The 12,319-nt window shown below is 40.9% G+C and overlaps 1 protein-coding gene across 1 annotated transcript; it reads right to left on the bottom strand.

Moving 5' to 3' along the window:
• Positions 1-5,138: 5,138 nt before the first annotated feature.
• Positions 5,139-11,804, bottom strand: LOC104452743 (mitogen-activated protein kinase kinase kinase 1). Its single transcript, XM_039316700.1, is given in 9 exon segments — positions 5,139-5,579; positions 6,973-7,101; positions 7,203-7,262; positions 7,546-7,618; positions 8,045-8,202; positions 10,115-10,177; positions 10,373-10,446; positions 10,449-10,456; positions 11,079-11,804. Coding segments are annotated over 9 exon segments (1,227 nt in total). The 5' UTR covers positions 11,531-11,804; the 3' UTR covers positions 5,139-5,369.
• Positions 11,805-12,319: the final 515 nt, after the last annotated feature.

The following is a 12,319-nucleotide window of genomic DNA, read 5'->3' as shown; positions in this document are numbered from 1 at the left end:
TAATGATTGCGCGCCCGCATGATCACCTCACATGTTAGTGGATAAATATGAAATCAATCCAAATTGCCTGCCAAAAATCATTTTGTTAAAATGAACAAGATTAGGTACCGAAGGGCACTAATTGGTTAATTAGTGTAATCAAGTCCCCGAACCTAAATTCTGTTTGCGTAGGAAGTGAGGCACGCTCCCATGCCTCACTTGGTTTCTAGCCGACCCCAATAGGCTAGTGGCGACTCATTTTATGCAAAATTTCTTAAGAATATCCCAACGTCACGCGGGTATGGGCTTGGGAGAGCTCGCGCCTGTAATCATGGGCCTTAGGCCCGTCTTTTAGGCAATACCCTAAACCTTCCTCCCCGAGGGTAGGTCGCGACACTTACCTCGTCTCAGTTCCTTCCTGTAGGTCAGCATAGTTCATATCTCAAATGCACGAAATTAATGCATACGGCAATTGAAACACCTTACTTTTCTCAATCAACTACAAGGGTCTCAGCCAAATCCATCACAAGAGTCCCGATTATAAAACCAAACCATTATAACACGACCCATACCATGGCACACAATTTTATCTCATAATCAGGCGCATCAAACTCAGACAATCATGCATTCCAATTGTTAATTAAGCCACTCAAGGCACTGTCGACATCCATGTTCAGCAGTCTACTCGCATAGCCAGGCATCGTCTCTTTCCCATAGAGCACGGCTACATCACATTGACAACTATCTCGAAGGAGCTTAGGTCCAGAATCTACTGCAACCCGCTATCCTAATGCATGGGTAACCTGAAAGTGGGATTTAGTAACGTCCGGCGTAAACGTTAGGACGAGTTCACTTTAACCAGCACACGACCACTCAATCTCGGCCCAGGACACTGTGCATTGCATAAAAATGCCTCGATTAAAATAGCGATCCTGGCCTATTTTCTTTGTATTATAAATACATTGTAAATTAGTCGTGTGTGGTACACACGGTCAACTCGACCCAGAAAAGGTGATGTCTTTCACTTTTAAAATCCTACTGTTTTATATAGTTTATAAAACCATTTTCGGTGTTAAAATCCAACACCAGGATTTTCTATATAAATATTGAAAAATCACAATTTTGGAATTAAATACCAAAATCCAATCAGCACTCAATTTGCATAAATTAAAATTCAATTGCAGAAATTAATCACACCATTGCAATCAGCACGAAATTCCAGATCCTTTGGTTATCCCGCCTAATTTCCGGAAAAATAATTAATAATTAATTAATTTTGAAAATTAATTAATTAATTCAATTCAATTTCCAAAAATACTAACATAGGCCAAATTTGTTAAATTAAATACCAATACGGACCCGGAAAATTCCCAAACCCTTCTAGATAAATAATACAATTTATTTAGGCCTTAGCTAAACTATGCTAACCACCTAACATGCTCAATTAAATAATTAAATTTCTAATTTAATCTAACTAATTACCTAATTCCTAATTAAATAAATCTAAACACCCCTTAGACGTTATTAGCCTACTATGAAGAGTTTAGAGTATAAACTTCTTTGGTTAATTGCGGAAACCGGTTCACCGCGACGACGCGCAACGGCGGGCTGAAATCCTAATTTTCGGCGGTGTTGGCAAACTCTCGGGCCGGGCCTAAAACAGGCCCAACAAATCTCAGTCCAATCTGAGATTTGCTTTTGAATTGGACCGGGCCTGAAGCGGGCTGACTTCACAGGCTTGGGCCTCAAAATTGCGGGCTTCTAATCTTGTTGGGCTTCGAGGGACTGGGCTGAAATCCAATGGGCTGTAGACTTCGAATGGGCTGCTGAAGGCACTCGCGGACTGGGCTGAAGAGTAGCTGGACTTCACTGGCAGAGGCGTGCTGGCAGCGAGAGGATGGAGACTCGGTGGGCTGGGCTTCTCGGCTGAGGGAAAACCAATGGAATTGGGGCCGTTCGATCGAAGCTGAAGACGCATGGATGAGTAAGCGTCGCTAGCGTCCAAGGAGCTGAAGGCGAGCTGGCCGCGTGGAGCTGAGGGCGGTCAGCTTCGGTGGTCTTCAACGCTGGTTTGTTGACCGAGAAGTGGCTGCAGTCTCGGTGGATGAAGGGACGCGCGGCAAGGGGAACACGAAGAAGTGGGGATGGCAGCAGGCGGTTCGGTGGAAATGAAGTTCACGGACGCGCGGGAAAATTGGGGTCGATCGACCCTTGCTGGCTGGCTTCAACAGAACAGAAGACACGAGAAGGGGATGCTGATCTTCGGTGCAGCTGCTTTGGACGGTTGGCTTCTGCTTCGGTCAACAATCTGGTTGGGGAAATTTCTTTAGTTGACCAAGCTTGGAGACGTGGCCTGCAGAGGAGAATCGATGGTGGAGGTGGGCGTGTGTGAGTGGGGGAAGCATGAGCTGCAGGTGAGGAATTGCGAACTGAGATGGGTGGGAGAACATGACCGAACAACAGGGGGAAAAATGAAAAGGAGCTGCGAAGGGGAGAGGTCGGCGAGGAGGCGTGCAAGGAAAGCCAAGGTGGAGGGGCCCAAGGTCAAACATTTATCCCTTCCATAGATTACATGTCTCCCCTATTACTTTCCACCCAATTTTCCATCAAAGTAGTTCAAATTGAAGTCAAAAATTTAAGTCTCTTGCAAAGCTCCGAATTTCCATTTTTGGTCTTCAATTTCCTAACTCAATTCTTCAAATTGAGGTCCGATTTCACTGAAGAAAAATCTCGAACAATTTTCAGTAAGTCCCCGACATCCACAAGTTGAGTTTAGAAGTCTTAATTTCCATCAATTTAGCCCATCTGAATCTCCGCTAATTTTCCACAACATCCGAATCGATTTTTCATAAAAATCTCGAAATCTCTAAAAAAATTTCGGAGGATGAGTCGACGTTCTCGAGTAACTCGTAACACCACGTAACTTTCAATTTCTGAAATCGGATTCAAATTCGCGGTTATTTTCAATTCGGCACGCTTTTAACGTAACCTAGTCTACCGGGTAACTTTTATGAATTTTTTTTTGTACAATTGATTCATGATCGACTTATCTCGAGTCACAATGTACATCTCCGACATATTGGCGACCCTCGGTTATTGTGAAAATCTTGAGATTTCAATTACAGACATCGAGTACCAAAACAACAGAAAATCAATTTAGTGTTGATCGATGACAATTTTGCAATCGGTGGAATCACCCACATTTTAATCACATATCTCGCCGAATCGGCCTATCTCGATCTCTTATCGATCTCCGACGGTGCCGTAATGACCCTTGCGGATCAACACACGAACAGTCAATTTCTTGTTGAATTTTCAAGTCCGGTTACATTTATATTCCTTAATTATTTCCCAGATAGTCAGAGTTATCTCGTGAGTGATCGGCTCAAAGAATAACACCGAGACGCGTCAATGAAAGGCCCGATTTATTCAATTGAAATCAGATTTGAAAAATCAAGATGTCACAGCCCAACCTCTCCGGGGGCTGCCGGCAAGGCGGCTTTGCCCGAATCAAGGCCAAGGCGAGGCTGGCCTCGCCCAAATCCAAGTGAAATCACCTCACCGGCGCCTTGGAGAGGCCGGGTGAGGGCCACGACCCTCACCGGCGGCGGCGAGGGTTCAAGGCCCTCACCCGCATGGTCAATGAGGAGTTTTAGGCAACATGATAGTCCAAGGAGGAAGAAAAGAAAATAAAAAAAATTCAAAAAATATTTAAAAAAAATTTTAAAAAAAAAATTGCTAAGTCACATTCGGTCATAAGCCGATGTCCACGTCCACATCAGGCGACGACAGGCCAAAATTGGCCGAATGGACTAAATTGGTACCGATGTAAAAATGTTTAGGACTAAATTGGTCCAATTGAAAAGTTTAGGACTGAATTGGTACCGATGCAATAAGTTTATGACATTTTTTATAATTTTCCCAAGCAAAATCAAAGCAAATGCGAGCTCCATTACAGATCCCAAAGATATCTAATTTTGATCGATTGCTTATCCGGTACAAGTTGTGCGCACCTATCTACTCTTTCCTAGAGGCAGACAACCTGTCGTTAGAGGCAGACAACCTGTCGTCAGAGACGCCCGTGTCTTCGTCAACCTCTCTGCTTTCTTCCTTTCAACATGACATGCCATTTACAATTCCCAGATAAACAACCTGCTCGACTCAAGCAGAATAAAGACACTAGAAAATTAGTTGCAGCCCAAGACTACCGTTCACAAGGACAGTCGATCTTTGAGAAGCTCCAAATTAAACAGATGGCTCTCACTGCCAAAGAGATGTTATCTGGCTAAAAAAAAAAAAAAAAAAAAGGTATCACATAGCTTGGCAAAGCCTTGAGAGTGTTTGCCAGTCATCGATATGACGCTGACTATTGAGTGGTTCGAAGAATTGCAGCAGCATTACCAGTGCACTACAAATGATTTTAAGTAGGGAAAACTATGATGACACCCTTGCATTTTGGCTTATAAGATTTACGCACATAGCAGAGAGCTGAATATTGCTCCATGCTGTTTTTCCTATCCGAATGTCTAGCATAACAAGTTAAAACTTTATAGCTGGAAAGACTTCGTTTGCAATCAAAACACAAAAGGATGAATCTAAAAACCAAGAATTTTGACAACATCGAGGTGGCTAAGAAAAGTCGATAAGCAATATGAAAAATATCTAACAACCATTACGTCCATCCCGATGCTTCAAAACATGAGACCATTTGTTTTGGGAGACAACACTCTTCCAAAAGACCCCACCCGCGAAAGAAGACGAGGCTATTTGATTAAGTTACTCCCTGTATTAGTCTGGGGCTTCCGTTCAATGTCCAGTGAAAGCTCTTAGGGAATGAGCGATTTTGTGAGGAGGTTCGACAGCAGCAGGAAGTACAAAGCATATTTGTCCACTTTGGTGTTTCAGAGTGTCATTGTCACTGTCACACTGCCGAAACTTTCACGTTGATATTCCTAGATTCTTATATATGCCAAGGGAAACTACAACTATGGTTGTTTTCATGGCAATCAATTGCACATACCTCTCCCCCAGGAAAAGGCAAATTAACCATTGGCATACCAATTAACCACTATGTTTCATGATGATCTGGTGGAAATATTAGGGCTTATGGAGAGACTGTAAAACACGGAAAGTTTGTAAGGGAATTGAGAAACTGGCCATAGACCCCATAAATACATGTACTATTTGCTCAAAATTTAAAAGCTTAGTGTAGACTGTTGAAAGTCATAATTTTTGGAGTAAACAGAAGCAATGTGGTAAGTTGATGGAGGTATCTTCCCATTAGCCCAAAAGAAGAATAGTCCCACTAGCGATGCAGCAACAAGATAACAAATGAAAAGTGTAAAATTACCTTCAGAGCAATGGACCAATAGGGATGGCCTAACAAAACCTTATGATGATATGTTGTTGAAACGAGCTGAAGCAAAACCAGAAGAAGCAGGTGGCTTCCTCACAAAGGGATCGTCTAGCAAATGCGCTGCAGAAGGCCGATTATTCAGGTTTACTTCCAAGCATCTGAGGATGAAGTCTCGAGCGTCTCTTGATAAAGAATCGGGAATTGGCGGAGGTTCACCTCGGCCAATTCTGAACAATGCTTGCATCTGCCACGATAAGAAAAAATACCTTAATAGAGGCTAGTGTCCATCATAAATCCAGAGGGAACTAACATATGAAAGCTGAATAAATCAATAAGATCTGTAGACAAATCTAAGCACATCATGCCACAGGCAATCATCCGCCATGATCATTCTAGAATCACACTTATTGCACAAGCGAGAGACCGTGGATGATATGTAACAGTCCAGAGGGACCAACTACGTGAATGGTTTCCAACTACTTGCAATAGAACATGATTATCTATTGCTTTTGCTCAAAATGCTTATGTGTCCTAAATTTAATGAAAACATAAAAAGAAAGCAAGCATTAGTCGCATGTTTTAGATGGCATTAAGTGGGATGGTATCATTTCTTCTTGTTTTTTAATAAATTAAATTCAGACAAGCACAAATGGAGTGCAACCTTCACAATTCACTCACAAGACAGGAGCACTCGAAGCTTCAAGTGGCAGCCATTCTATCAACAAAGGGCTTTCTTGTGCTGTCGTGCCTTAAAAAGGGGTAACATCAGTAGGCGATTTACTGGCTAGAGCGAGTAATTACCATCATTGATGGAAAATATTACTACGTGTATGGAGAAGTTGCCAACTTGACGTAGGAAATAACTTCCATATCCAAAGTAACTAACCCTAGCAGAAAAGACAAACTATTCAGGTCAACAATTGATTCAGACAAGAGCAGCGGAGGATCAATACTGAGGGAAACACCAAAAGTGATAATGGCAAGTGACAGATCAGAGGACAACCACACAATAGGGACGTAGCAACGAACACGAAGCATTCACTGTCAGTGCTGCTCTCAGGACTGGATCAGAGATGACAATGACGATATTGGTTGCTCAAGGACCATGTGACAGTGAAGGAGAAGATGGAGAGATCCTCTAGACTGAATGGTAGGGTTATATGTAAACGCCACACCTATTGGGGGATGCTACTTACATATATAAAATACATTATTATCTTAATGCATGCCACCGTACACTCAATGTAAACTTATACTAGTAATTAAAAGTATTAAACAACAATGCCAAATTGCTTAAAAGAGAGTCAAGATTCAAATATTCAACTGAGTTTTCATACCATAACCATCTGCTCCGGGATCTCGACTGTCAGCCATAAATACTATGCATATCCCTTGACACAACCATACTCTTGACAAATGTCAATAATTCTCTGTCCTCTCTCTTTTCTACATAGTGCTCTTACTCATTTCATTTTCTCAAAATGACGGCCTAATGGACTCATCAAAACATGCACTCAACTTACCTTAGCTCAGATCATGAGTAGCAATAACAAAAATGTTGCAACTAGTTAGCAATTCTGGCATAATACAGATCTCAAAGAGACAAAACATAAAGAGAAGGTTACTCAATCACATACTTTATCTAATTTAGGATATGGACGCTGGCGTGTTAACATCTCTAAAACAGTACACCCTAGGCTCCAAATATCAACTTCCAACCCATTGCTTCTATTCAACTCAGAGCTTCTTCCCTTTGGATTGACGACCTGCAGTTACGACCAACAAGGAAGAAAAAAATAAAAAAGACATCCACTCACTACAGCTTAAAGATAGTATGTTGAAAAAAATAGCAGCAGAGGACGCAAACCTCGGGTGCCATCCAAAAAGTACTTCCTAAGGAGGTTTTAGCAGCATTCATTTCTGTGGCCTGTATGAATAAACACAGAAAGTTGATATGTCATTTTGGAAAAGTAAAGACAACACATGTCTACCCGTGTTTGTCATGCGCTCATCCATTTGTATGTGTGCTACACAATTTCAATGCCTGCACATATTCCTGCACGCATATGTATTTGTACATGCATCTTTTGTTGCTCTCATGCACGCTATGCATTGTGCATGCATCTTTGTTGCTCGCACGCCCACACATGTGCGCATGAGTGTGAGAGAGAGAGAGAGAGAGAGAGTTCACTTTTGCTGCTGACACGTACCTTTGCCAGTCCAAAGTCTGCAAGTTTCACAGACCCATTCGCATCAACCAATATGTTAGCACATTTAATATCCCTACAAAATGAAGGAACTGGAAGCATGAGAAAACAGCACAGTTGTGCGTAAAAGATATAAACAACTTGAAGCATTCCAATTGTAAAATAACCTTGTCTATGCCAAATATTGCTGTAAAAGCTCGTAGTGTTACTCTGTTGTTTGCTGATTATCAAAAAAAATCTACTTCTCACGACACTACATTTTGATTCAAAGATTTGACAACTCCCTTAAATCCAGTAAAGTATTTGGATAAGGAAAAGAAGTATCATCAAAAGGCACCGAGGAAGTGTGCCACGAAAAAAGTTACATAAATTTCAGTGTACTCCTTGTTTGGTTATGATCTCTTTCCTTACTAAAATCAACGTTCCATCAGAAATGAGAAGTGTAAATCACTATCTCAATTAGTCAAAACTACTAATGCAAAGTCAAGCATCTTTCTTATACCTGTGTACCACTTTCTGGCCATGAAGATACTTCAAACCATTTAGAATTTGCCTAGTGAATGAGGAGACTTGGGAATCTCTCAACTTGTGTTTGTGATAAAGGCTTGCAAGTGAACCTTTGGTCATGAGCTCAAGGAATACGTAAAGCTTCTTGTCATCCTGTAAGAGAGTAAAGATAATATATGTGTTAGAATATCCAACCGAAAAAATTTAAGCTATTAAGCAGAGAAAGACTAAAAGTATATAGGGCACAATGGAACCACATAGACAAGCGAAGTGGGATACTTTTAACACCCTCTCTCACATGCAAACCAGACAAACAACGGCACATGTAATTGATGAAAAGGGAGCAAAGCACAAAAATAAATTGGGGCAAAACCTGATTCCCACTCTATGTCAGAACCCAAAAGATTAGGCTAAGGGACGATGGCTATATGTATGTAAGGCCCAACGAACCAAGGGATGAAGGCTATATGTATATAAGGCCCATTGAAACCCCATAAACAAACGATATGGGATATCTTAACCAGATACATAGACAACCATACCAGATAGCAAAGCAAACATCAGTGATGTTTACGTTTTTTTTCATCCTAATGATGCTGGAAGTCTAAGCCTTTTATAAGGCCTATCTAATCATTAACTCACAACACACTCTTCCCTCTTCCCACGGCAATCAGGTGTACGAATGCAAGAGGCCCTTAGACAAGGCCCTAACAAACGGGGACAAGAAATCATTGTGAACATGGTTATACTCCGTAAGTGCACTTTGGTTTTGAGGACCACCTCAATAACCGATCAGTGTTTAGTGAGAATCTGCTTGATCAGCGTTAATTTAGTGAAAGTTTAAATCAGATGACAATATAAAAGCATTTTGTGAACTATAAAAGGAAAAATAAGGCAAGAAAGGATGGGACCAAGCTCTTCTTTTGTTAATTTCCTTGTACAACACAATCCAAGTTATAAGCATTCACCACGGTTTCATGTTGCAGCAGTGCCAACAAAAACAGTTGCATCGTGCACTAGAGGAAGATATCAGTAATCCCTCATTGCCACGAAACAATGTGGCAGATAGTAGGTGTAGCAAACCAAATTTTGTTTGACAGTAACAATCTTTTGCTTGTTTCATCTCCAACAAGAAGTTGTCATAGCACTTTCTTAATATCTGATGCTTCTGGCCAAACTATGTTTAGAGAAAAATAACCCAAAGGTACTTGAACATTTAAGCCATAAGATAGGAACTCCTTCCCTCACTTGAACAATGATCAAGTCCATTTTTAAGTTTTCTCTACTTGTAGAGGTTAAGAACCATATGATGTTGCATAACAGTGAGTGGAACTAAAAGACACGCTGGATTAGAATAGATGGAAAAAACCAGTTTGTGGAGGAAATCCGTTGTTGTTGCTACAGCAACGATCAATTATTGACGAGGGAGAAAAGGTTGGCGCATTAGTCATGTGGACCATCAGATGGTCAATTATAGGATACCTCAAGAATCAAATCACTTCATTTTCTCATCCTTTCCCCGCTCTATGCATTATTAGAGGGGGCTGCCATTTCTCTAAGCCTCAGATTCCTTTATATTAGTCCTGAGAGTTTGACCTTAATCTTCAGTTTGCAAGATAACTAATTTGTAAATCATCCACAACTACCCAACAAAGCGTTAATTGATTTCAAGACAGGATCTCTTTAGAAGGGAGGAAAAAGATTTACTTCCATTGAGAGAGAGAGACTCCATAAACGGACGTATACTCCACATATTTCCTTTACTCCTATAATTAACTATTTCAGGTAATAGTCAATTCATGACGAACTTTTCTTGTGGTAGGAGGGGGACCTAAAATATCTGTCTGTCAAGAGTGACTGTTACTGCTTAAAAAGCTGCAACTGCTGTGATCTTATTCCCACAATAAATGCAGCAAATACATGCAGCGATGATGATGCTACCACTATATTGTGGCTGCAACCACAGCCATGTTCCCCTAAATGTTTTGCTCAGTTCCGATGATATCATAATCAATGCCAAAGTGAAAGATACTGCAGAAAGCAACTTAATAAGAAGGAACCACACCTTGTCTGTGCCGATATATCGAACTATGTTCTCGTGGTCAAACTGACTTAAAAGAGAAATTTCCTGAAAAGAAAGCAGAGAATCACTCGAAAGAAAGAGTCAAAAGAAAATCTAGTGAACTCACACCAGATTTATGGTTTGTATATACGGCAGTCCAATAAGTAATTTTGGTCTACACATCTGGCATTCATAAGAAAGAGGCAAGTCAAGTAGTCATGCCTCACGACTAGTTGACAAGACACAGAAACAAGCAGTTACCTTCTCAAGCTGCAACAACATCTCCTCGTCTCGGCTTCCTTGATCTAACAAAGAGACCTCCTTTATAGCAAAAAGAATCCATCACTGTGGAAACAGAGAAACGTAAGAGAGAAATAGAACATAAATGCCAATTGTCTCGTGAATGATACCTTAACCAGACAAAGTTAAAATAATTCTTGCATAAAGAAAGAAAAAAGAAAAAGAGTTATTCTCATCAATATCATAAAGATAGTTCCCTAGCTTTTGGCATCTAACTTCACTATCAAGTAACAGTTTCAAAATCATGTTGCCCTCACACGCTGATTTATCACACTATTTATTCTTCACAAAAGGAAAAAAAAAACAATTGCATGCTATTAAAGTTATTATAGTTATAGAGAAACAAAAAACAACTAAATTTCACTAGATCTTAACTTTATCAGTGTGTTCAATAAGGTCTTCAATAAGTACAATACCAATCATTCTAGAACTCCAATTTGAAATATGAATATCTGGCACTTTAAGCAATTGGATAAACATTTCTCACGTATGTTCAAACACGCCTTATATCAATCAAAAGATAACGTGTTCAAACGCATACAAATGATTAGCTGAAGTGTTCCTAATTCTAACTAGGAATGCAGCACTACGGAAACTTCAAATGAACATAGGGAGAACACCGATCGAACTTCGTCCCAGAAAAATACTTATAGCGAGAATAACTTACTCGCTGATGCCTTCATAGACAGTTCCAAACGACCCACTTCCCAACAGCTCGCCCTTTTGCCAGGAGGTGATCCTTCGTCTGAGATTCGCACTGGGAGAAACAGTGTGGACTGGTTCTGATATGTCGGTAGAAAGGATGTTCCCCACATCATACTTATCATGAGACTCCTCTTCAGCAGTCGACAATAGAGAATCATCTTTTCCCGACGAAGTCCCTTCTTGACTAACCTTTTCATCATCTTCATCTGACCTGTCCTCTTTATTCAAAGGGCGAACAGGCGAATCTTCTTCTCCTCCCAGACCTTCTTGAGGACAGAACGAGTTCAACAGATATCTCGACCGATTGCTAGAAGGGCGAGGATAAATCCAGGGGGGCTGGTGGGGCTGGAGAAACCTGCCGCTGCCGGAGGAGGAGGAATAGTGGACATGAAACAAGGGCCCCCGCGTCCGCATTGGGGCGACTTTGAGCGACTTTTCCGTCTCAAAGAGAGGAAAATAAAAAACGCACTTGCAAAGTCTTTGAAAGCTTGAAATCTTTTTCCTACTTTCCTTCTCTCTTCGCCAAGGTAGGCGACGAAGTCAAGCGGGCGAGACTTGACTTCTTCTTCTTGAGGAGCGATTTCCACCTCCGTGGCTTGGTCGGCTTCGCGGCATTGAAGAGAGAGGAAGACACAGCAGGCCCCGTTCTGAAGCGGGAGCTTCCACTCATGAGTTCATCAATTTGACGTGTTAACCGCGTGGGGCTTGCCCCCAAGCCACCCTTTCCACGTGAAAAAGGGTCAGGAGGTGAGAGATCCCACCTTCTCAGCAATTAGTTGGGAAGATTATAAATTATTCGACTTAAATTGACTCATTAATTATAATACAATTTTTTTTATTCATACCCGACTCAACCCATTTAACAAAATCTAGAAAAACTTACTTCTTATATATATATAATGATGTTATTAAAACACTTTGATTTATCTCACTGTTATCCGCCCTTACATCACTTATGCTATTCACACTATGAGTCAATTCATGATTGCACTGCGACTCACTTTGCTACTATTCTTCACTACATTAAGGGTACCTTATTTCATTGTCTTTATTTTTTTACTAACTCATCCTTAGAGTTAACGGCTTATTCTAATGCTAATTGGGCTGGTAATCCTCTTGATCGTCGCTTTACTACAAGTTACTACTTCTTCTTAGGGAAGTCCCTTATTTCCTAGCGAAGTAACCGTCGCTCGATCGAGTACG

This window comes from Eucalyptus grandis, chromosome 7, assembly GCF_016545825.1.
Source record: "Eucalyptus grandis isolate ANBG69807.140 chromosome 7, ASM1654582v1, whole genome shotgun sequence".
Classification (NCBI taxonomy): Eukaryota; Viridiplantae; Streptophyta; class Magnoliopsida; order Myrtales; family Myrtaceae; genus Eucalyptus; species Eucalyptus grandis.
The sequence above is the reverse complement of the archived record's forward strand: the minus strand, read 5'-3'. Positions and strand labels throughout refer to the sequence as shown.